The sequence below is a fragment of the Eretmochelys imbricata genome, chromosome 9, assembly GCF_965152235.1.
Source record: "Eretmochelys imbricata isolate rEreImb1 chromosome 9, rEreImb1.hap1, whole genome shotgun sequence".
Classification (NCBI taxonomy): Eukaryota; Metazoa; Chordata; order Testudines; family Cheloniidae; genus Eretmochelys; species Eretmochelys imbricata.
In genome coordinates this window covers 39,365,181-39,387,817 of record NC_135580.1, presented here as the reverse complement: position 1 = coordinate 39,387,817, position 22,637 = coordinate 39,365,181, and the positions used below count along the sequence as shown (strand labels likewise).

Genomic DNA, 22,637 nt, shown 5'->3' with positions numbered 1-22,637 from the left:
TATTTAAATAAATGGTATTCTATTATTGTTTAACCGTGCGATTAATCGCGATTAATTTTTTAAATCGTGCTCTTAATTGTGATTAATTTTTTTAATCGCTTGACAGCCCTAGATTTGTTTAACATAAACTAATGTGAATGCACAAAATAACTTTTTTTTTTTTTTTTTTTTAACTACTGCAACTCTGGCTCTGTCAAATCAAATCTGATCTTTTTTGACCAGATCAATAAAGGGGGAACCTCCACAACCTAGTATCCCTGCCAGATTTTCACTTTCCACCAACTTTCCTTGGTCTTCAGGCTGTTTAAGAAAATAACTGACATTTTTCCTTTAACAGAAAAACTACGCTCTTTTACTCCTATGCTTAAAAATAGCTCAACCTTTTTAAAATTAGACTGGGGGGAGTATGGCGGGGAGAGGGAGGGTTTTCTCTTTGGTTTAGAGCACACCTACCAAATTTTAAGAAAATTAAAAAATTGAGAAAATTTAAGAGACCTCAAATGACACTTTATAATAATGGAAACATGTAGGTAAGCTTAATTATAGGGGTGTGTGTGTGTGCATGCCATCTATAGTAGTAATATTCCCAGACGGTAAGCACATCTCATCTCTAAGGAGCTGGGTAGGCAACATTATCAGGGCTCACAGAATATCAAAAAAAACTTGTCAGCTGGAATAATTAAAAGAGAAAGTATCAACCTGCATTCTTTGTGCCCCCTTTAGAAAAATGGTTAAAACTGATGGAGTGCAACACCAGTGACTTCAAAATACAGTTGGCACCCTCCTATTTTGCACCTCTCTGCTGCAGCTGTCCCTCTTGATATCTGACAAAGATAGTTGCCGCCTCTTCGCTTCTGAATGGACTCTCCTTGTGGCCTGCTGTGGCATGGCTGAGGTGTTAATTGTCCCTAATAACAATTTGACTGGAGGGCCATCTTCAGCTGTTAGTTTCTAAGATGTCACCTTAGTGGCTGTGTTTTAATGTCCGAATTTTAATAGTTTTAAAACGCTGTTGGGCTCCTCACTCACTCACGCTGATGAGTAGGATGACCAGTCAGTATCCAGGATTTACCCACTCTGTTGGACCTCTTATTCTGCTTCTCCAGTTAGATATTTTGTGTCTCAGAGCAGGAAGGTGTCTGCTGCCGCCATATCAATCTGCCTTTTGTCTCTTGGTGACAGAAGGTTAAAGAAAAAGAGTAGGCAACCCTCAAGTGTGCTTCCTACAGCTGCAATTTCACATGAGGGACATAAGTGTGTGTTCTGTTTTGGAAGCTGTGGCAATCAAAATGCTGCTTCTGCAAAAGGGGAGAGAAGCCCCTGTGCAGGGCAGAGACGCTCTTCAAAGCAGCAAAATCAGTGGCTAAGGTTGTCACTCAGGCTGGAAAAGACAAAATCAAAATCAGCCTACTCACTTCTTCAGACTCCTTGGTCCTTATCCATAGTCTCTCAAGAGTATCCTCCCAGTCACAGGATAGTGATCTCTTTCCTTTTTTTCAGAACAGCAGGGGCTTTTGTCTGCAAATTTCCCCACACCTGTGGGGTTTGGGGACTGTGTTCTTGGCTCTGGTTGAACAGATTTTTAGCAGGGCAAGTTATACCCAGACTCTCTAGGGACTGGTCCTCCTTTGGTCCGTCAATGCAAATGAAGAGGGAAACCACCATCTTCTGTCTCAACCAAGGCACAGAAAGCAATTTAACCAGTAAATGGGAATATAATTTGCCTTTTGTCATTTTGAACAGCAAACTTTCCTGTGCTCCCAAGGCTACAAATACAGCAATAAAGAGCAATAAAGGAAATTTTAAAAAATGTTGTAAACATCTAATATTATCCAGTCTGATCTTGAAATAGACCCTCCAAAGGTCAGTGAACAAAATGAAAACTCAGTTTGTGGATTTTAGTGATTGCTGCTGGCAGCCTAATGTGTATATTTAAAAGTTCAGAAAACAATATTCCCTTTGAAATGCCTGCTGCTGTACTGATCATTGCCATCAGACAGTCATGGATTTATTTCTCTTTGGTAGGAAAGGAGGTTTGCATCCAATAGCATGAAGAGAACTACTCCAGTAAGCTTTTGATGATGTTTTTGTTCTCATTTGTGCTGAATGTTTGCTGCAGACATCTATGGTTAAGGTGAACTGCAACATAAAATGCTGCCACAGCAAGTATTTGTTCAGTTCTGTTGATGAAAAGCATTGGCCTGACAAGAACGTTTATTCAATGATATCTACTCCTTGGTCACTGTGCTTTTAAATAATTTGCTTAAATATTTGCAGTATGAACTCTTTGGCCCTCAGGTCTACTTCCCAGTTTATAAGTTACTAGCTGAGCTGCATGTCACAGTGTAGGATGCTCAGAATTGTATTCTGCTGTGAATTAGCTGTCTCCAACAGAAATGGCCTCAATCAGTATGACTCTAAATACAGATAAATGAGGAACAGTAGTAGATGCTATAATCCACAGTTAATGCAGATTTTGTATGCGCGTGCACACACTGCTCAGCCCCAAGTTCACCTTGTGTAACAGGGTAGGGTACTGGAGTACTCTCTGTGAGGCATAGGAGAAGGAAGGAATCCTCTTTCTTTCTTTCCTTCCTTCCTCCCAGTTCTGACCATTGAGCTGCTGTGTGGCTGGTACTGTGACCTTGAGGCTGCAGTTTGCCCCCATCTAGCTCTTGTGTCTGTGGTTTGGACAAAGGACTGGGTTGGTGGATCTGCACAACTGTGAATCATCCACTGGCCTGTTTCCAGACCTTTCCCCATGTGCATGGGAGCTAAAGGAGGATTGAGTTCTTGGTATCTAGCACAACCCCTGTACAAGGTAAGTTTATGTGAGGATGGCTCTATGCAGTTCAAAGGTGGGGCTGGGAACGGGGGAGATTTGACACATAGTTCTTGTCAAGGTTCCTCCCCCACTCTGAACTCTAGGGTACAGATGTGGGGACCTGCATGAAAAACCTCCTAAGCTTATCTTTACCAGCTTAGGTCAAAACTTCCCCAAGGTACAAAATATTCCACCCGTTGTCCTTGGATCGGCCGCTACCACCACCAAACTAATACTGGTTACTGGGGAAGAGCTGTTTGGACGCGTCTTTCCCCCCAAAATACTTCCCAAAACCTTGCACCCCACTTCCTGGACAAGGTTTGGTAAAAAGCCTCACCAATTTGCCTAGGTGATGACAGACCCAGACCCTTGGATCTTAAGAACAATGAACAATCCTCCCAACTCTTGCACCCCCCCTTTCCTGGGAAATGTTGGATAAAAAGCCTCACCAATTTGCATAGGTGACCACAGACCCAAACCCTTGGATCTGAGAACAATGAAAAATCATTCAGTTTTCTTACAAGAAGACTTTTAATAAAAATAGAAGTAAGTAGAAATAAAGAAATTCCCCCTGTAAAATCAGGATGGTAGATATCTTACAGGGTAATTAGATTCAAAAACATAGAGAACCCCTCTAGGCAAAACCTTAAGTTACAAAAAAGATACACAGACAGAAATAGTTATTCTTTTCTCAGCCATTTAAAGAAATCATAATCTAACACATACCTAGCTAGATTACTTACTAAAAGTTCTAAGACTCCATTCCTGGTCTATCCCCGGCAGAAACCAGCATATAGACAGACACATAGACCCTTTGTTTCTCTCCCTCCTCTCAGCTTTTGAAAGTATCTTGTCTCCTCATTGGTCATTTTGGTCAGGTGCCAGCGAGGTTACCTTTAGCTTCTTAACCCTTTACAGGTGAGAGGAGCTTTCCCCTGGCCAGGAGGGATTTCAAAGGGGTTTACCCTTCCCTTTATATTTATGACAGTTCTAAACTAACTTATTTTAGCAATATAGTTGGCCCCTACTATACATTTTTAATGGAAAGTTTGAAAAAATGTATAAGAGACACTAAATGTAGCTTGATGAATTGAGGTACACTGTTTTACACTATTTTCTTAACCTTCTCCAGAAATTAACATTTTTTATTTTAAATCAACTTTATGAAACATGTTTTATAAATGGATTGTTTTTTCTCTGCTAATCCAGAATTAGAGTAGTAACTTTGTCAACAATTTACTCCCCTGTTAAGCACAATCACGGTAGTTTATAAATTGCAAACACAACAAAAGTCGTAGAGTATCAGGATTCTAAAATGGGACTACTGACAGGTGGGTAGTGAGTTTTTATTTATTTATTTATTTAGCTATTTATTTATTAAACTATTGCGTAATCTCAGGAGTAAAGATTAGTGTATGGAAACAGAGTTCCTAAACATACATTTCCATCTATTCTATATACTTAAGTACTTAGTCATTTGGTTTAAAAAAAAAAAAAAGTACAAAGGACACTAGAAAATGTAGATCTGTTTTAAATAATGTGTACAATTTTGATAAGTTAATAATATCTGTATATAGTTAATCAGTTTACCAGTTGGTTAAAAGAATAACAAAAATGATATTTATGTATGAAGGGCTTTAGGTTCAGAATTGGCAATTTACATAGCTCACTATTTCTACCTAATATTTTTGTAAAAAGAAAAAAAATCCAGTACATTTTGTACAATGATATAGTACTCTTTATATCTGCTTTTATGGCACATGAGCAAATACAGATGGGTGCTTAGTATTTTTCTGTGCTTAGTATTAAATGTTTATTCTGAGTCTCCAGTTTTCTGAAAGTACCTGTAAATCTGAGAGAGCAGAGATGCTTGCTTCTAGAGGAATGGGTGAGAGTCCCCTTGAAGATGGAGGAGTTTTTAAGGTCTGTGTACTTGGCCTTGAAAATAGTACTTCTGCTAGACTAAACTAGCACTTGTTTTGGAGAAGAGCTCTACTTCAGCCAGTCCTCCTATGGTTTGCCAGAGAGCTTTGCGCTGATTAAACTGTAAGAGGTTTGTCAGAGTGGAGCTCCTTCCCTTATTCCCCCAGTTAAATCCCTTTATCTGTGCTATTGCTCCTCCTCTTCCGGTTCCCCACATGACCTCCCTACCCCACTTTCCCCTTGTTTCTTCAGTATGTCGCAGAGCCAAGACAGCAGCACTGTGGGAAGCCCTTGACACACTGAGCCATTGTATGGGTACATCAGGCAACAGTATCCATTGCTGAGCTGTCTGTGCTTCAGGGGTTCCCAACAGCACTGATGCTAAATGGGAAGAAAAGCCAAGGGGGAGTGTGTGAGTGAGTAGGAGGAGGGTGTATGGTACCAGGATGGGTGAAGCAGGGTTTTAGAGTGGGGTGTAGAATGTGGAATGATGGCAGGCATTGTGGACAGCCAAGGTGTGAGGAGTGAGCATAAGAATAGCCATACTGGGTCAGACCAAAGGTCCATCTAGCTTAATATCCTGTCTTCTGACAGTGACCAGTGCCAGGCGCCCTAGAGGGGATGAACAGAACAGGTTATCATCAAGTGATCTATTCCCTGTCGCCCATTCCCTGCTTCTGGCAAACAGAGGCTAGGGACACCATCCCTGCCCATCCTGGCTAATAGCCATTAATGGACCTTTCCTCCGTGAAGTTACCTAGTTCTTTTTAGAGCCCTGTTATAGTCTTGGCCTTCACAAAATGCTCTAGCAAGGAGTTCCACAGGTTGACTGTGTGTTGTGTGGAAAAAAATACTTTTTGTTTTTGTTTTTAAACTGCTGCCTATTAATTTCATTTGGTGACCCCTAGTTCTTGACTTTTGAGAAGGAGTAAATAACACTTCCTTATTTACTTTCTCCACACCAGGTATGATTTTATAGACCTGTATAATATCCCCCCTTCCTTAGTCGTCTCTTTTCCAAGCTGAAAAGTCCCAGGCTTACTTTGTTCCATACCCCTAGTCATTTCTGTTTGCCCTTTTTGAAACCTTTTCCAATTCCAATATATCTTTTTTGAGATGGGATGATCATATCTGCATGCAGTATTCAAGATATAGGTGTACCATGGATTTATAGAGAGGCAATATGATATTTTCTGTTTTAGTATCTATTTCTTTCTTAATGATTTCCAACATTCTGTTGGCTTTTTTGACTGCCGCTGCACATTGAGTGGATGTTTTCAGAGAACAATCCACAATGGTACCAAGATCTCTCTTTTGAGTGGTAACAGCTAATTTAGACCTCATCATTTTATATGTATAATTTGGATTATGTTTTCCAATATGCATTACTTTGCATTTATCAACGTTGAATTTCATCTGCCATTTTGTTGCCCAGTCACCCAGTTTTGTGAGATCCCTGTATAGCTTTTCGCAGTCTGCTTTGGACTTAACTATCTTGAGTAGTTTTGTATCATCTGCAAATTTTGCCACCTCACTCTTTACCCTGTTTTCCAGGTCATATATGAATATGTTGAATAGTACTGGTCCCAGAACAGGCCCTTGGGGGACACCACTATTTACCTCTCTCCATTCTGAAAACTGACCATTCCTACCCTATGTTTCCTTTCTTTTAACGGTCCTCTCATGGATTGGTAACTTTCCCTCTTATCCCATGACAGCTTACTTTGCTTAAAAGCCTTTGGTGAGGGACCTTGTCAAAGCTTTCTGAAAATTTAAGTACACTAGGTCCACTGGATCCCCCTTGCCCACATGCTTGTTGACCGCCTCAGAGAATTCTCGTAGATTGGTGAGGCATGATTTCCCTTTACAAAAACCATGTTGGCTCTTCCCCAATAGATTATGTTCATCTATGTTTCTGACAGTTCCGTTCTTTACTATAGTTTCAACCAATTTGCCTGGTACTTAAATCAGGCTTTTTGGCCTGTAATTGTTGGGATCACCTCTGACATCACATTAGCTATCCTCTAGTCCAGTAGTTCCCAAAATTGTTCCGCCGCTTGTGAAGGGAAAGCCCCTGGAGGGCCAGGCCAGTTTGTTTACCTGCCGCGTCCGCAGGTTTGGCCAATCACGGCTCCCAGTGGCCGCAGTTCGCTGCTCCAGGCCAATGGGAGCTGCTGGAAGCGGTGGGCAGTATGTCACCTCAGCCCATGCCGCTTCCAGCAGCTCCCATTGGCCTGGAGCAGCGAACCGCGGCCACTGGGAGCCGTGATTGGCCAAACCTGCAGACGCGGCAGGTAAACAAACTGGCCTGCCCCACCAGGTGCTTTCCCTGCACAAGCGGCGGAACAAATTTGGGAACCACTGCTCTAGTCATTTGGTACAGAAGCTTATTTAAATGATAAGTTACAAACCACATTTAGTAGTTCTGCTATTTCACATTTGAGTTCCTTCAGAACTCTTGGGTGAATACCGTCTGGTCCTGGTGACTTATTGCTGTTTAATTTATCAGTTTGTTCCAAAACCTGCTCTAATGACTCCTCAATCTGGGAAAGTTCCTCAGATTTGTCACCTAAAAAGAATGGCTCAGGTTTGGGGGAATTCCTCATATCCTCAGCTATGAATACCGAAGCAAAAAAATTATTTAGTTTCTCCGCAATGGCCTTATCGTCCTTGAGTGCTCCTTTAGCATCTTGATCGTCCAGTGGCCCCACTGGTTGTTTAGCAGGCTTCCTGCTTCTGATGTTCTTAACAATTTTTTTGAGTTTTTGGCTAGATGTTCTTAAAATTCTTTTTTGGCCTTCATAATTATATTTTTACACATCACTTGCCAGAGTTTATGCTCCTTTCTATTTTCCTCACTAGGATTTAACTTCCACTATTTAAAAGATGACTTTTTGCTTCTCATTGCTTCTTTTACTTTGTTGTTTAGCCACAGTGGCACTTTTTTGGTTCTCTTACTATGGCTTTTTAATTTGGGGTATACATTTAAGTTGAGCCTCTGTTATGGTGTCTTTAAAAAAAGTTTCCATGCAGCTTGCAGGGATTTCACTTTTGACACTGTACCTTTTAATTTCTGTTTAACTAACTGCCTCATTTTTGTGTAGTTCCCCTTTCTGAAATTAAATGCTACCGTGTTGGGCTGCTGTGGTGCTTTCCCTGCCACAGGGATGTTAAATTTAATTATATTATGGTCACTATTACCAAACGGTCCAGCTATATTCACCTCTTGGACCAGATCCTATGCTCACTTAGGACTAAATCAAGGATTGCCTCTCCTCTTGTGGGTTCCAGGACTAGCTGCTCCAAGAAGCAGTCTTTTAAGGTGTCAAGAAACTTTATCTCTGTATCCCATCCTGAGGTGACATGTACCCAGTCAATATGGGGATAGTTGAAATCCCCCATTATTATTGAGTTCTTTATTTTTATAGCATCTCTAATCTCTCTGAGCATTTCAGGGTCACTATCACCATCCTGGTCAGGTGTTCTGTAATATATCCCTACTGCTATATTATTATTATTCGAGCATGGAATTACTATCCACTGAGATTCTGGTATAGTTTGCTTCATGTAAGATTTTTACTTCATTTGATTCTATGCTTTCTTTCACATATAGTGCTAGACCCCCACCAGAATGACCTGTTCTGTCCTTCCAATATATTTCGTACCCTGGTATTACTGTGTCTCATTGATTATCCTAATTCACCACCTTTCAGTGATGTCTATTATATCAATATCCTCGTTTAATACGAGGCACTGTAGTTCACCCATCTTTTTATTTAGACTTCTAACATTTGTATATAAGCACTTTAAGAACTTGTCACTTTTTATCTGTCTGCCATTACATGATGTAATTGAATGGGACTCTTTCATTTGGCTGTTTCTCATCTGATCCTACCCTCATTTTATCATCGTCCATCCTCTCCTCCTTACTAAGATGCAGGGGAGGATCTATTAATGGAGATTCTCTAAGGGATGTCTCTGTCCGAACCACATGCTCCTCCACACCTGCCGGCTTTCCCCCAGCCCTTAGTTTAAAAACTGCTCTATGACCTTTTTAATTTTAAGTGCCAGCAATCTGGTTCCATTTTGGTTTAGGTGGAGCCCATCCTTCCTGTATAGGCTCCCCCTTTTCGAAAAGTTTGCTCAGGTTCTAATAAATCCAAACTCCTCCTCCCTATACCATCGTCTCATCAACGCACTGAGATCCTGCACTTCTGCAGGTCAAACTGGCCCTGCATGTGGAACTGGAAGCATTTCAGAGAATGCTACCACAGAGGTCCTGGACTTCAGTCTCTTGCCTAGCAGCGTAAATTTCGCCTCCAGAACCTCTCTCCTATCCTTCCCTGTGTCATTGGTACCTACATGTACCATGACTGCTGGCTCCTCCCCAGCACTACACATAAGTCTATCTAGATGTGTCAAGAGTTGCGCAGTCTTCGCACCAGGAGCACAAGTCACCATGTGGTTCTCCCAGTCATCGCAAACCCAGCTATCTATGTTTCTAATGATCGAATCCCCCATAACTATTACCTGTGTCTTCCTAATAACTGGAGTGCCCTCCCCCTGGAGAGGTATCCTCTGTGTCAGAGGATACCACAACATCATCTGGAAGGAGGGTCCCAACTATGGGATCATTTCCCTAAGCTCCTGTTGGATGGTCTCCTTCCCTGAGACTTTCATCCTCCTCAACAGCACATGGGCTGTTAGACCAGGGGTGGGACCATTCTACTGTGTCCCAGAAAGTCTCATGTGTGTTCCTCTCTGTCTCTCTGAGCTGCTCCAGTTCAGCCACTCAGGTCTCTAAAGCCCGTACATGGTCTCTTAGGGCCAGGAGCTCCTTGCACCAAATGCACACATACGCAACCTGTCCATAGGGCAGGTAATTCTACATGATGCACTGAGTGAAATAAACTGTCTAGCCCCCACTCTGTTGCTGAACTTCTGCCTGCATTCTCCTTTTACTTCTGCAGCTCGTTCCTTTGTTGCTTTTTTTGTTTTTATCAGCGGAAGGGTTTGGCCTTACATTTAAAGAATATTAAGGGTATCTAACCCCCACTCAGCTCCCTTGCAAAACTCCCCTGTTCGCCGCTCCTATTCACTAACTCCTTTGGTCGCTTGTGAGCAGGCTTTTTAAAGCCCTGGTGTTCCTGAGTAGCCTCGCCCCCTGCTAAGGGTTGGTGGGTGCTAAAGGGCTTAGGGTTCAAAGCCTTATTAAGAAGCTCTCAGCTTTGCCTAGCAGGCCACTAGGCTCAGCACATGGTCCCTCAAACCATCGGCGCCGAGTTTGTAATCTGCCAGGGAGTGGTCCCACAGCTCTGCCCAGGCCCCGCCCCCACTCGTTTCCCCCAATGCCCCACCCCTTCCCTGCCCAGTTCTGCCCCCGTCTCCCCAGCGTGCTGCGCTCTCGCTCCTCCCACCCCAGTGCATCCTGACGCTGTGAAACAGCTGATCCGCGGTAGGCAGTGGGAGGGAGGGGGAGGTGCTGATCGGCGGGGCCCGCTGGCCAGCAGGAGGCACTGGGGGTAGGGGGAGGTTCTGGTAGGGAGGCTGCCAGTGGGTGCTCAGCACCCACCATTTCTTTTTCCTGTGGGTGCTCCAGCCCCAGAGCAGGCACCTATACCCCAAACAAACAGACCACATGGTATATTTCAGTCAAGCAGCAAGCACACCACAAGCACACAAACTACTGACAACAAACTTACCCCAAGGATCACGTAATCACTCCTCCTTCACCTGAGCATGAGGAAGAATTTGGGATTCAGCTGTGGATGGCCTGGAGGGAGACATGTCTCCAAGAATAGCTCTGCACTGACAAGTCTCCTCTTCCAATGCTAGACATTGTCAAAGTCCAGTCTCTTTCCCCTACCTGCATTGATTGACTAGCTCTTAAATGTCTTTTTTTTTCTTTTTTTTTTTTAACACCCTTCTACTCATAATGGCTGTGAATATGACATCTACTGAGTGAGAATTGTTTGTCCAGCACTGGCCAAACCAACTTCTCTCTAATGTGGTAGCAGTTAAATGGAACAAATAATTGTACAGCTGTACGTGCGCTTAAGGTGAGAGTACTCAGCTGCCGCAAGACATCCTTATATCACAAAATTGCAAAACGTATGTACAGCTATCAGAAAGATTGAAGTTGGACAGGTGGATTCTGTTCTGTCACACAAGCATATTTGAATGTCACTGGTGTTCACATATGCATTTGTATAAAAAGCAAAGCTCTAGAAGTGGCCCTACGGAGAGGTTGCAGGATGGCAGGAATCATAAACTGGTATGGCAGGGTCCTGAGTTGAGTGCACTTGTGATGCTACCTTGCTTTTAAATTGACAGCACTATAAGTATTATTTTACACTAGCACCTCTGCGATTCAAACCTTATCTGTCTTTTCCAGACTGTTTTTAATGCTGTATATCTGCCAGAAGATTCTTCCTTCCCCATTCCATGTTTCATTGTTTCAGTACCCCTCTACCCTTTCTTCTTGTTCTTTCCTCACCAGTCCTCTGCTTTACCCTTCCATTTTCTTCCCAAACAAACAAAACAAAACACAAAAACCCTGCGGCTATCATGAGGATTTCAGAAACTTGTCTGGTCTGCAGTGTACCATGTGACCCTTGGAATAACCTATTAATACCAAAAAATCTTTACCTTGGAGGGAGGGATAAGTAACTTTTTTGTAGTTCCAGACATACTTGTTTGCTTTTAAAGACTACCGGATAGTCTTTGCGTTTTTGCTGTGTGGCTTAGTTCCATGTCAATGCTTTAAATAGTTTGCTCACATGGAACTGAAAGAACCATCTGTCTTATAAATGTAGAAAAATTTTAAATCACTCTGTGGCAAGAGAAAAAAAAAAGCACGTGACCATTTTAGCCTTGCTCCACACTTTCTTCTCAGACCCATTGCAGTTCTAAAGGAAAAAAAGTTTGGGACATGGCTTTGTTGTCTACTTTTATGCTTCTAGGTAAATATAGATTAATTTTTTCTAAAACTGTCCTTCTGTATAAATTGCTACAGGACCATTATGTATGTTTTTAATATTCAAAACCATACTGGAAAGAATGGAAAGTATTTGTAATGCAATAGTTTGATAGTTGATGTTATACAGCATATGCTTTGTTCTATGTGGACTGAAGTTTGTAATAATTTCATTTTCTGCAGTGTGTAGTGTTTTGTTCCTGTCAATTTCATCTGTATTCTTTTTACATACTCAAAACCTATATAGAACTGCCTCCCTACAGTTATTCATCTGAGTATAATATTTGATTTGTTCAATTATACTTTCTTTCTAAGGAGACTACTTCTCATGGAATCATGGATACAATTATTTTCAAGTGCCTGTTCTAATGATTGCATCCATTGCTTAGAAACTATATGTCTAGGATTTATGTTCTGTGAGCTCACTTTCTGGAGTTCATAAGTTGTTCTGCAAAAACAAGAGAACAAATTAATCAGACCCTTTTTAGATTTAATAGGTCATATTTAAAATACAGTGAAGATAAAGTTTATTCAAAGGAATGTTAACATGTTTCAAAAGTAGCTATTTTTTATTCATACAAAAGATTTTCTCTGTTTGCTTAGCCAAAACTGTTTACATATTTAAAATGTTTCCTCGGCTTCTGTAAAAGATAAACTTTTTTTTGTAATACACTCATTTATATAAAAGTCTGTTTTTGTTTAAATATTCTGTAATATGCAATTCAGATATTTACATAGCTCATAAATTTAAAAATACAATGAAAACCTTGGGACAGATAGCTGGTACAAATTGTTTTAGCTCCATTGTCTTCAACGGAGTTACCATGACCTACATTAGCTGAGAGTTTGGACCCTTTTCTCCAATTAAAATTTTTGTTAATACAAAACACATGAGAATTCAGACATAAAGATTCCTAGACCATTGATTGTGGTGGTGGGTTTTTTTGTTTTTTGTTTTTCTACCATCTGGACAGCCTCCTGCAATTCTTTTAGAGTTAACTGTACAGATTGCCCATTTTGGCACCTTTTTATTTTTGTCTATTTGCCAACGTGTTCCTTTTTTTCATGTTTCAAATATTTTCTGGCGTGGCAGGACAACAGTCAGGGCTTCCTTGCTGTTGTATTTGGATATTAATGAAAAAATCATATATTGTATCTTGTTTCTATTAGTCCTGACTTTTTAAAATATCCTTTAAAATAATTGTATGCTATTGCTCCTCTAGTTTTAAACATTTTGACAAGGTGTGAACTTTCTAAGCTACTTAAATTTCATCTCTGTTGTCTAGCTGTTTGTATAATAATGATATACATACATAGTCTGTATAGCATAGTTTCAGTGTAGGAGAGGTTTCCAAAAACCTCCAAAAATATACTTTAAATCTTCATTTTTATCCATTGCACTGACTTCTGGAAATGCTCAGATAGCAAATTAATTAAATCTGTTGAAATTTTCGTCTTACACTTTTGGGTCCCTCTCCTGACAAGAGAAATGCTTAAGTCCTGGCAGGATAAGGGCCTTATTCTAAAATACTGTTAATTGGGGCTCTAAATTTAAAAATGTAAGCACTGAGAGAGAATTGACTGTTCCACGGAGATACATTTAGCTTAGTTTCATTTGATCCTGTACAGCATGCATTATATTGATAGCGCTAAAGGCTGAATTCACATAATGTAAAAATAACTATAATATGTCATAGCCATTTATTGTAATGTAAAATACATTGTACGGTAGAGATTTAACATTTATACCAGTTTACAGCAGAAAAAGCAGCAAAGAGATGGGACAACATTAGGTAGCCAACTCCATGAGTTACTTGCTGTAGCGATCCCTGTGACCGCATATTGTCATGGGCTTATTGGTCAATAGCTCTGCTCAGGGGCAGAAACAGGATTGACACTAAGGAGTAGGAGTTTCAGTAAGGAGTACTGACAGCGAAAACTGCTGCTCTTCTAAGAGCTTTTAATAGCTGCTGCTTGTGGAGCAGAGATGAGGTGGCACAGCTGGAGAAAGGAAATGTGTGTGCCAAGTAGTGGGGAGTGGGGGAGGAGCCAGGCAGTGGGAGGAGGAGGGGGATGCATGCAAAGAAGGATTAGACAGGGAATATAAGAGTACAAGCAATGGAATCAGAAGGGGAAAAGGCACAATAATAAAGACATCAGACTGAAAAGATGACATAGAAAAGGCAGAAGGGGAGGGGAAAAAAAGAAGTTGAAAACAATTGAGAGAAATTCTGAGATTGCACAGGCAAAGTGGGAATGGATATTAACCATTTAGTGAGGGAGAGGGAGAAAGGACAGGGAGGCAAAGATATAGAATTGAAACTTTAAAAAGAGCCACAAAGAGGTATTTAAATTACAGTATTTTTTTATTGTTCATTTCTGACATTGGATAAGTAGAAATAACCTTATTGTATACAGCCACTAGGAGTATAGAAATTGCTGTACTAGATCAAACCCATATCTGAATAGAACAAAACATAATATCCCAACCGAGGGCTTATATAACAGACTGATATAATGTAACTATAATATTTTCAGTGTTGTTTTCCTATCCCGTTCCTTACACATTCAGAAAAAAAGTTTGCTTTTTTGATCACTGCTACACATTAAGCAGAAATTTAAATTGAAGTGTGTCCACATTCGTGTCCAGGGGTGTTGCCTGGGTCTTTTTAACCCGAGTGCTTTCAGGTAATTAGAAACCTCAATTTGCATGAGTAGTTCAGATCATTCCTTCCAATGTGCATTATTATCTTGTATTTGTCAAAATGGAATTCCGTTTGTGGTTGGGCTACTCATTCAGCTGACTTATCTGGGTCCCTCCAAAGTTCTTCAAAGATTTCTCTATCTTGACTAACCTAAATAATTTTGTGTCATCTGAAATTTTTGCCACTCAGCTGTTCACCCATTTCCATAAAACTGATAAATGTGTTAAGCAATACTAGTCTTTGTACAGAAACTTGGGATAGCCCACTGTCAACTGGTCTGTAAGTAAAACATTTGCCACCATCCAATCATGAATAGTTGCAGCTGATTTTCAGAGAATGCATATTCGTTTTAGCAGTTTAGCCACTGGATTCCCTTGGAACTCTTGGGTTTATACCATGCGATCCTGGTGATTCGTGGCTCTTTCATTTATCCATTGTTCCAGTACTAATTCTTTTAATACTTAAATCTTTGGTAGTACCTCATCTTCGTTAACTGGATAGGGTAGGCCTGTGTAATTCCCCCATACCCTCTGTGGTAAAGACTGATGTAAAGAAATAATTTTGTTTCTCTGCAATAACTTTATTATCCTCTTTATTGCTCTCTTTTCTCCCTGATTCTGGCTTCCTGTTTCTAGTATACTTAAATACGTTTTTATTTTTTGTTTTTGCTTCTTTGAGGGTTACACATCTTCTTTGTTATCTTATACTTAATAGTTTCAGAGCTAAATCTAACGATTTTGATTTTTTTTTTTTTTTTTTTTTACTTTAGATATAGTGTCACTGTTAGTTGTTGGTATGATTTTTCCCCCAACCACCCACCAATGGATGTTGAACTTAATTATATTGTGTTCCCTATTAGTTACATCAACCCTGTAAGTTACTTAAACTAATAATAGTGTCTCCTGTTGTGTGCTCTGGAATTAGCTGTTCCAAAAAGCAACTGCTTATAGCATTTGAAAGTTGTCTGTCTAAACCGTGTCTCCTTGGGACATTGGATCAATTTATATGGGGGTAATTGGAGTCCTCTATTAACTCTTTTATTAGGCATAGGAACTACTTTGATCTCCTTTAACAATGTGCGTTTACAGAGACTGGTATTATAATCTTATTAGTATAATTAAAAAACAGGAGTACTTGTTGCACCTTAGAGTCTAACAAATTTATTTGAGCATAAGCTTTCATGGGCTACAGCCCACTTCATCGGATGCATAGAATAGAACATATAGTAAGAAGATAGATATATATATAGAGAGAGAGAGAGAACATGAAAAGATAGAGTAAGAGGCTAATTAATTAACATGAGCTGGCACTGGGCTTTGTTGCAAGGATAGGTTCCTGGGTTAGTGTTTTTGTTGTGTGGTGTGTGGTTGCTAGAGAGTATTTGCTTCAGGTTGGGGGGCTGTCTGTAAGCAAGGACTGGTCTGTCTCCCAAGATCTGCGAGAGTGAGCAATCATTTTTCAGGATAGGTTTTAGATCTTCGATGCGCTGGAGAGGTTTTAGTTGGGGGCTGAAGGTGACAGCTAGTGGTGTTCTGTTGTTTTCTTTGTTGGGCCTGTCCTGTAGTAGGTGACTTCTGGGTACTCTTCTGGCTCTGTCAATCGATGCCAACTCTGTCCACATACTTATTCAAGTGACACCATCATAGGACCTAATCACATTAGCCATGCCATCCCCATCATTTTCAATAAGAAAATCTTTCCCTCTTTGAAAGGAATATGTTGACGGGGCAAAGCCTTGAGAGTTCATTATTATAGCTGCAGTTTTCAAGGGCTACTACAGAAAATAATCTTCAAATCTAGGCAATCTGAAGAGACTTTGTCAACTCAACTTTGTCCAATATTTGGATTTTGTAGAACAAGCTTTTGCAAAGCCAAAGACCTATGAGAAATATTTCCATTTATTTTGTTTCACAAATCCAAGTTTGAGTTGACTTTGTGTCCCCTTCAGTTTAGTGTGATACTGCCAAGGGCATTTTCACAACAACATTAACGTTCACTTTTGTTGACTTTTTGTTTTTGTTTTAGTTGGGTAAATCCATAGTAGTTAAACTGGGTAATTTTTTCTGTATATTTCTAAAATATACTCTGAAACCTTTCTAAAATCTGTATTTCTTACATTCTTCTGAAAGGGACACTGAGATGTTGTGGGCACCATGCATGATCTAATGTAATTTAGCTTTTTCTCATATATTTTAATAGCTTTCTCCAATTTAAAAAAGTCTGTGCTATCATCTAACATGAGTGAATTCTATTTTTAAACTTCATCTGTGTGCAGTATTTCAGTTTCGAGTTCAGTGATTATAAAGTGAAAAAAATTATTAGATATATTTTGACGTCCTTAAGAATATTTTATTGTACAAGTAAACAACAACTCTGGATGGGGGGAAAGGGTGATATCTGAAAATTGTAAAATCAAAGTTTACTAAAAACAAGTTACTCAAGTTTATCTATGAGACAGCTTTCAAGGGGAAATGTCTAGGAATAGTGAGCCCACTGCAGTTAGCTTCACATGTAAAAAACTGCTGCTTTAGACTGCCATTTGGACAGCAGTCACTGGTCCTCCAGCGAAAGTGCGTCCATGCAGACAGCTGATTGGCAAGAAGTGATCCTGCATGACAAGTAGTGGTTAGGCCATGCTTGATCCCTGGGCTGGGAAATACTCTGTGATATAAAAAATTACTTCAGCTGAATTTTTCTTATCTAACCATTCTGGACTGATGTGATTTTTTCCTGTGTTATTTTTGCCATTCTCACTGTTTACTAGGTCGTAAATTAGGTAGATAGAACAATCAAAACTGAAATGTACTACTTTCTCCATACGTTGTACTTCCCAAGGCCCCAGTCATCACTACATACGTTAAATTGATGACCATTTGTACTGAAAATTTTCAGTGGGTTAAATTGTCCTATGTGTAAAACAAGATTGGCTGCCATTCACAAAAAGATGACATGTTGGAAGTGTAATAAGGGTACTTTAGACCTGTTCACTGGGTGTTCTTCTGTACTACTGGCAGTGAAGACTTCTGATATTTCCAAGGAGGTGATGAAATATAAAGCCAACAATCTGTTGTTGTCTCCCTGCCTGAACTAGTCTCCAGGCAGGCAACCAAAGCAACATTTCCAATTAAAAGATACTCTGTAGAGTCAAGTTTCTGAAGTAAATGCTTGTGATATTTACTGTCAAGAGTGCCTAACAGAGTTAATACTATCCTGAGCTATTAAACCTGACTTCAGAATAAGAAGAGTTGGGGAAATTCAGTCATTCCCATCCTCATAAAGAACAGTCCAAAATCTGTTTTTCCCCTTTATATGGTGAAGTTCCTTTTCTCAATATTAGATTTCCTAAACTATTTTCTCAGCTGCTTTTTACCAAGAGAAGTCCCAGTAGTCCTCTGGCTACAAGTTCCTTTACCAAGATGTGTATCTCTTTTTCTTCAGCAACTCCTGTCCGACCTCTCAGGGTGTATGCTGAAGAGTCATTATATCCGCAATCATGGGAGATAATGACTCCTGTCTTATCCACTGACTGTTGATATAGGTTTTTAAATTCCTAGTCCTGCTGCTGCTCCTGTCACCCATGGAAAAATCCAACACAAGAAGCTGTTTCAAGGAAAAGAGTGCAAATGCAAAAACAGTGACTCTTACGTCCCAGATAGATTTCAGAGGTCTTACTCCAAGGAGAGCTCTTTAGGGTCTTCCTGATTTCATTATGTAACGGCATCAAAAATTGACAGGATGAACCCAGAACTAGTGCTCTAGTGTGACTGATTTTCATGGAAGTCCATTTCCTGGTAAAATAACCAATTTTTACAACTGAATATTTTGCACATTATTAAAATAATAATATGGATGTAATAACCAGTATTAATTTGCTACAAATGTTATTAATTTTATGTCTTTTAGTGCACTTAATTCCAGTCAAGGAAGATGGGCTGAACCCTAAGAGCCGAAAGAGAATAATGCCTGATCCACTGACCGAACCCCCTGTCATTGATCCTATTTATGAAGCTCGTGTTTACTGTAACGTCCCTAGCATAACTGAAAGCAGCATGGAAGGTAGGCTGTGTGACATGGTGTAGACAATTGACAGGGTTTATTTCATTATTAGGTCCTACGTGTTAGCACTGGAAATAGTGATTTTAAGTGTGTATTGTAAATGCTTTAGAACTTGGAGCTAGCCGCAAAAATCTTGACTGGCCTCTGAAATATATTCAGTTGCCAAAAATGCTCAATTCCTCCTTCTCCATATTTTGTATTTTGATTTTGGAGTTGGTTGCTAAAGGAGACCTACAAAGGTTCTTCTGACACTTAAATTTTTGTAAGATCCACAAAGGGACGGGGAGGATAAGGAGAGAAAATATAAGATTGTAGCTGTTGTTTAAAAATATTTAGCATTTTGTTTGAAACAGTGTAATCACTTCCTAGTGGTGTGAAATTTTGAACATGTTAATGCTGAAGAGTCAAACTGGGACACAAGCAATTGGGGTGCTTCCTCAGAAATGACAGGTTAAGTTGGTGGGAACCATGGAAAGAGATAACGATGGGAGGGGAAAGCAGCCTCTAACTTCAGTTGAGGAAGACATTTTTTGGACTGCTCACCCCATAGTATGGCACAAAGCATCTTATATTACTATACCTTTGTATCATCCACTAATGTCGGTTAAGTGCTTATATCAGTCAGTCCCCTTAGAAAGTAAACCTAAGGTAAAGATTAAAAAAACAGTACTTGGATCCAAAGTAGCCCACATTTGGTGACTTTCTAGGCATGCTGGAAAAGTCATCTGCTGAACTGGGTTTTTGGAGAGGGCTGAGGGTATGCTTCCCAGAATGATTAAAGAAGGGGAGGAAAGGAGCTTTATGGTAACAGAGTTTCTTTTTGAATAATTTATTCTGACATTTCTGGGGTTCTATTGTAGTATTATATGTTGGGCACCTAGAGCCGTTATAGGTGTCTATATTATTATTTAAATTGAAATAAATACTTCAGGATAAATGACTGTCTCTCCTCCATATTCTCTAAGTACTGAATACAGTGTGGATAAACAACAAATAATTAACAATAATGCATGCTTTTTTACTTGGAATAGTAGAATTGGAAAACATATGGAGAGGTTTAAGACGGATGTTTAATTTTACTTCTTCATTCCGCATAGGTCATGCACCCCATTATTTTAAGCTTGTGTCTGTCCACGTGTTGATTCGCCATGGGGATAGATATCCACTGTATGCCATTCCCAAAACAAAAAGACCAGAGATCGACTGTACATTGGTGTCTAGCAGGTAAACGTCCTGGATTTTACCATTTCTCTCTCAATGTTGACATTTACTGTAACATTTCCAAATGTTGTGTGAGAGCTGAGGCATGGTCATGAACAAAATTAGAGAGAGAGAAATGACTGTTGTTGTTGTGCATCCAGTTTGTAAAGCAGCTATCTGGGAATGGTTGATTATCTCTTCACTCAGCTATGAACAGTTGTCCAAGTTTTTTTTATTAGTCATGTAGCAGTCTGTTGTTTTGAAGTCTCTTTAGCATGTCTACCTCTTGGATAAAGTTAGAGTGTCATGGCATTATCAAAAAATCCAGTGTGCGTTAGCTACACACAAAATAGTTTGTCATTGAAAAAATGGCTTCTGTCATAGCAGGCCCTGTGCATTGAGATTATATTTAATCTCTTCATTTGGTCCTTAAAAATGTAAAAAAATTAAATGATATAATAGCGCACAGATACATATGAATATTTTTCACACAAATTGTATTAATGAAGCATTTTGACTGGGATTAATTGGATAAAAGTGTAGAAATTCCAAGTTATGGTTCTTACAACTGTAATCCAGCTCACTCATCCATGTATAGGTTTTATATTAATGTATATTAATATTAAGATAAATGCCTTACTTTTAATGGCCAATTTGTTGTCATTTTGTGTGAGATTCATAGTTTCAATTTCTGGAATTTGGAGCAATTTTAAATTTTAACCTAATATATTAAAAGACAATTCAGGTGGTTTTTCAAAGTGACAGAATCATAGATTTCTTTAAAAAAAATCTACTTTTAAAAATTAAGATATTTAGCAAAAATAATAAAATGTAATAAGATTTCATTAAGGAGGCCATTTCCTGGGGCCAGACAGGAAATTCAGCTGAAGATGGTGGTAACTCTTCAATTGATTTAATTGGTAAAACAATTGACTTTGACTGCTGTTTTTAGGTACGGTTCAACTTGTATTTAATAGTTCTTGAGGGAGGTGGATAAGTGGAGCTTAGTTTTATATTATCTTGGGTACTTGTAGGCAGATGTGATTAGCACTTGAGGAGAGATACTACCCCTGAGTACTAGGGCAGAGTTAATGTCCTTGTTCACAACTACAGGTTGAATTGGTAGTTGAAAGTGCTGTTGGTATGTAAACTGAATGTGTCATTCCTATTCCACGGTAATTTTACTTTATTCATAGTACTTCTTGGTAGAGAAGCTTCCTTGGTTAGTTCTATTGCTGGAATAAATGAAGTTCTGCTGGTTTGCAGCGCTCAGCATACTTTCTGCTGTGGGCGCTAAGTATGTTTTGGCCCCATTCACACAAGTATTTGAACAGAATTCAGCATGGTTGAGGATGGCATGGGTCATGGGGGCCATTTGTGACCCATCTGGAGTCAAACAGCCGCCCACTTACTGGTACCTACAGTGTCAGACTGCACTTACCCCCAATTGCTGGTAAGTCTCTAGGCCTATAGTCTGTTTGATATATCTCATTGTAATCATCCTGTTTGTGACCCAGCTCTCTGACCGTCTTCTCTGAGTGGCCCCACATGAAGCATTTTCACATGTTCTCTCCTCCTCCTAACTCTACAAGCTGGCTCCTCTCTCTGCAGGGAGCAAGTCTGACTGTTGTGAACTCCCATTAGGTCCCTTTCATCCCTATCCCTCTTCTTAGCTTGCAGCATCCTCAAAGCCTTGTGTGCTGTCCTGCTTCTTTTTTGAGGTAGCCATCACTCCAGCAAACTCCAGAGCACCATTTCCTTGCCACTTCCTCACTCCAGTAGCTTGGTTTAAGCAAAGATAATTTTCCTAGCCTGTCATTTTGACCATGTTACTGCTTTGCATCCCCCTGTTGGCTCCCGCTTCTCAGTCGCATCGTACAAAACTACTTGTCTTCACTTTCAAGGCCCTTTACAATTTACCTCCATCCTACTTCTTGTCTGCCATTCACAGTTGAGATGTCACTGCTCACCACCTCCAGTTGGCCCACTGTGCCAGCCTCCATCATGCACTGCTTACATTTTCAGACAATCACCAATCTGTTTCTCCCATGCTGCCTGTCAGTCTGGGGAGGAACTCCCTGTAAACATCCATGAAACTACTTAATTATCATCCTTAAAACGTTCTCCTTTTCCGTGATGCCTACAAAAAACTTGACGTTAGTTAGAGACCACTGCCTGTCATGCTGACTAGTATTGTTTCCTTGTACTCCCCATCTGTCTTTATCCATCTGAGGGTCTCCTGATTTATACTTATACTGTAAATTTGGGGTAGGGGCTGTCTTTTTATTCTGTGTCTGCACATTGCCTAAAACAATGGGGTCATGGTGTACGATTAAGGTTATGAGGCATTACAGTAATACAAATAATCTTATGACGAACATGTTATGTTTAAATAAAAGTATCATATTCTGTTACTAGTTCAGAGCAGCACATATTCTCAGGGATTATCTATCTTCATCTGCAAATCCTGGGCTACATCTGCATATAAAAAACCAGAGCCAATTTAATTGAATATCTACACTACATACACTGCCTCTTTCAAATTTAAAATACCTCTTGTCCCTTATCTAAATGAAGCATTCGAGATTGACTGCTTTTTCCACATCACTAGGAAAGAATTTCAATCTCAGTTAATCAAATCTCCTTTCCTGCATGATAACAGTAAATTGCAATCTCTGTTCAGTAAATTCAGATCCAGCCTCTGCTATAGAAATTTTGAAACTTTTAAAAATACGTATATTCCACATGTATAAGTTACCTTTGATTTTTATTTCTTAACATTTATCCTTAGTCTCGAAGAGAGAAATAATGCTTTTTCTTCAGTTTAGTTTCTTTTTGCATTGAATATCTTTTTTGGGTGGGGGGAGGGGAGATGGCACATCTCATTTTAATTTGAGCTCTTTGAGGTAAACAGATACAATGTCACTATTCAAAAATTGCTATTTACCAACAG

At 39.7% G+C, this 22,637-nt stretch overlaps 1 protein-coding gene across 2 annotated transcripts in view; it reads left to right on the top strand.

Annotated features, from left to right (window-relative positions):
• The window catches only part of PXYLP1 (2-phosphoxylose phosphatase 1), a 101,991-nt gene that overhangs the window by 49,150 nt on the left and 30,204 nt on the right, over nucleotides 1-22,637 (top strand). For both annotated transcript variants that reach the window (XM_077827022.1, XM_077827023.1), the window contains exons 3-4: nucleotides 18,332-18,484; nucleotides 19,582-19,708. In XM_077827022.1, the coding sequence (XP_077683148.1) occupies nucleotides 18,332-18,484; nucleotides 19,582-19,708 (280 nt within the window). The remainder of the gene's footprint in view (nucleotides 1-18,331; nucleotides 18,485-19,581; nucleotides 19,709-22,637) is intronic.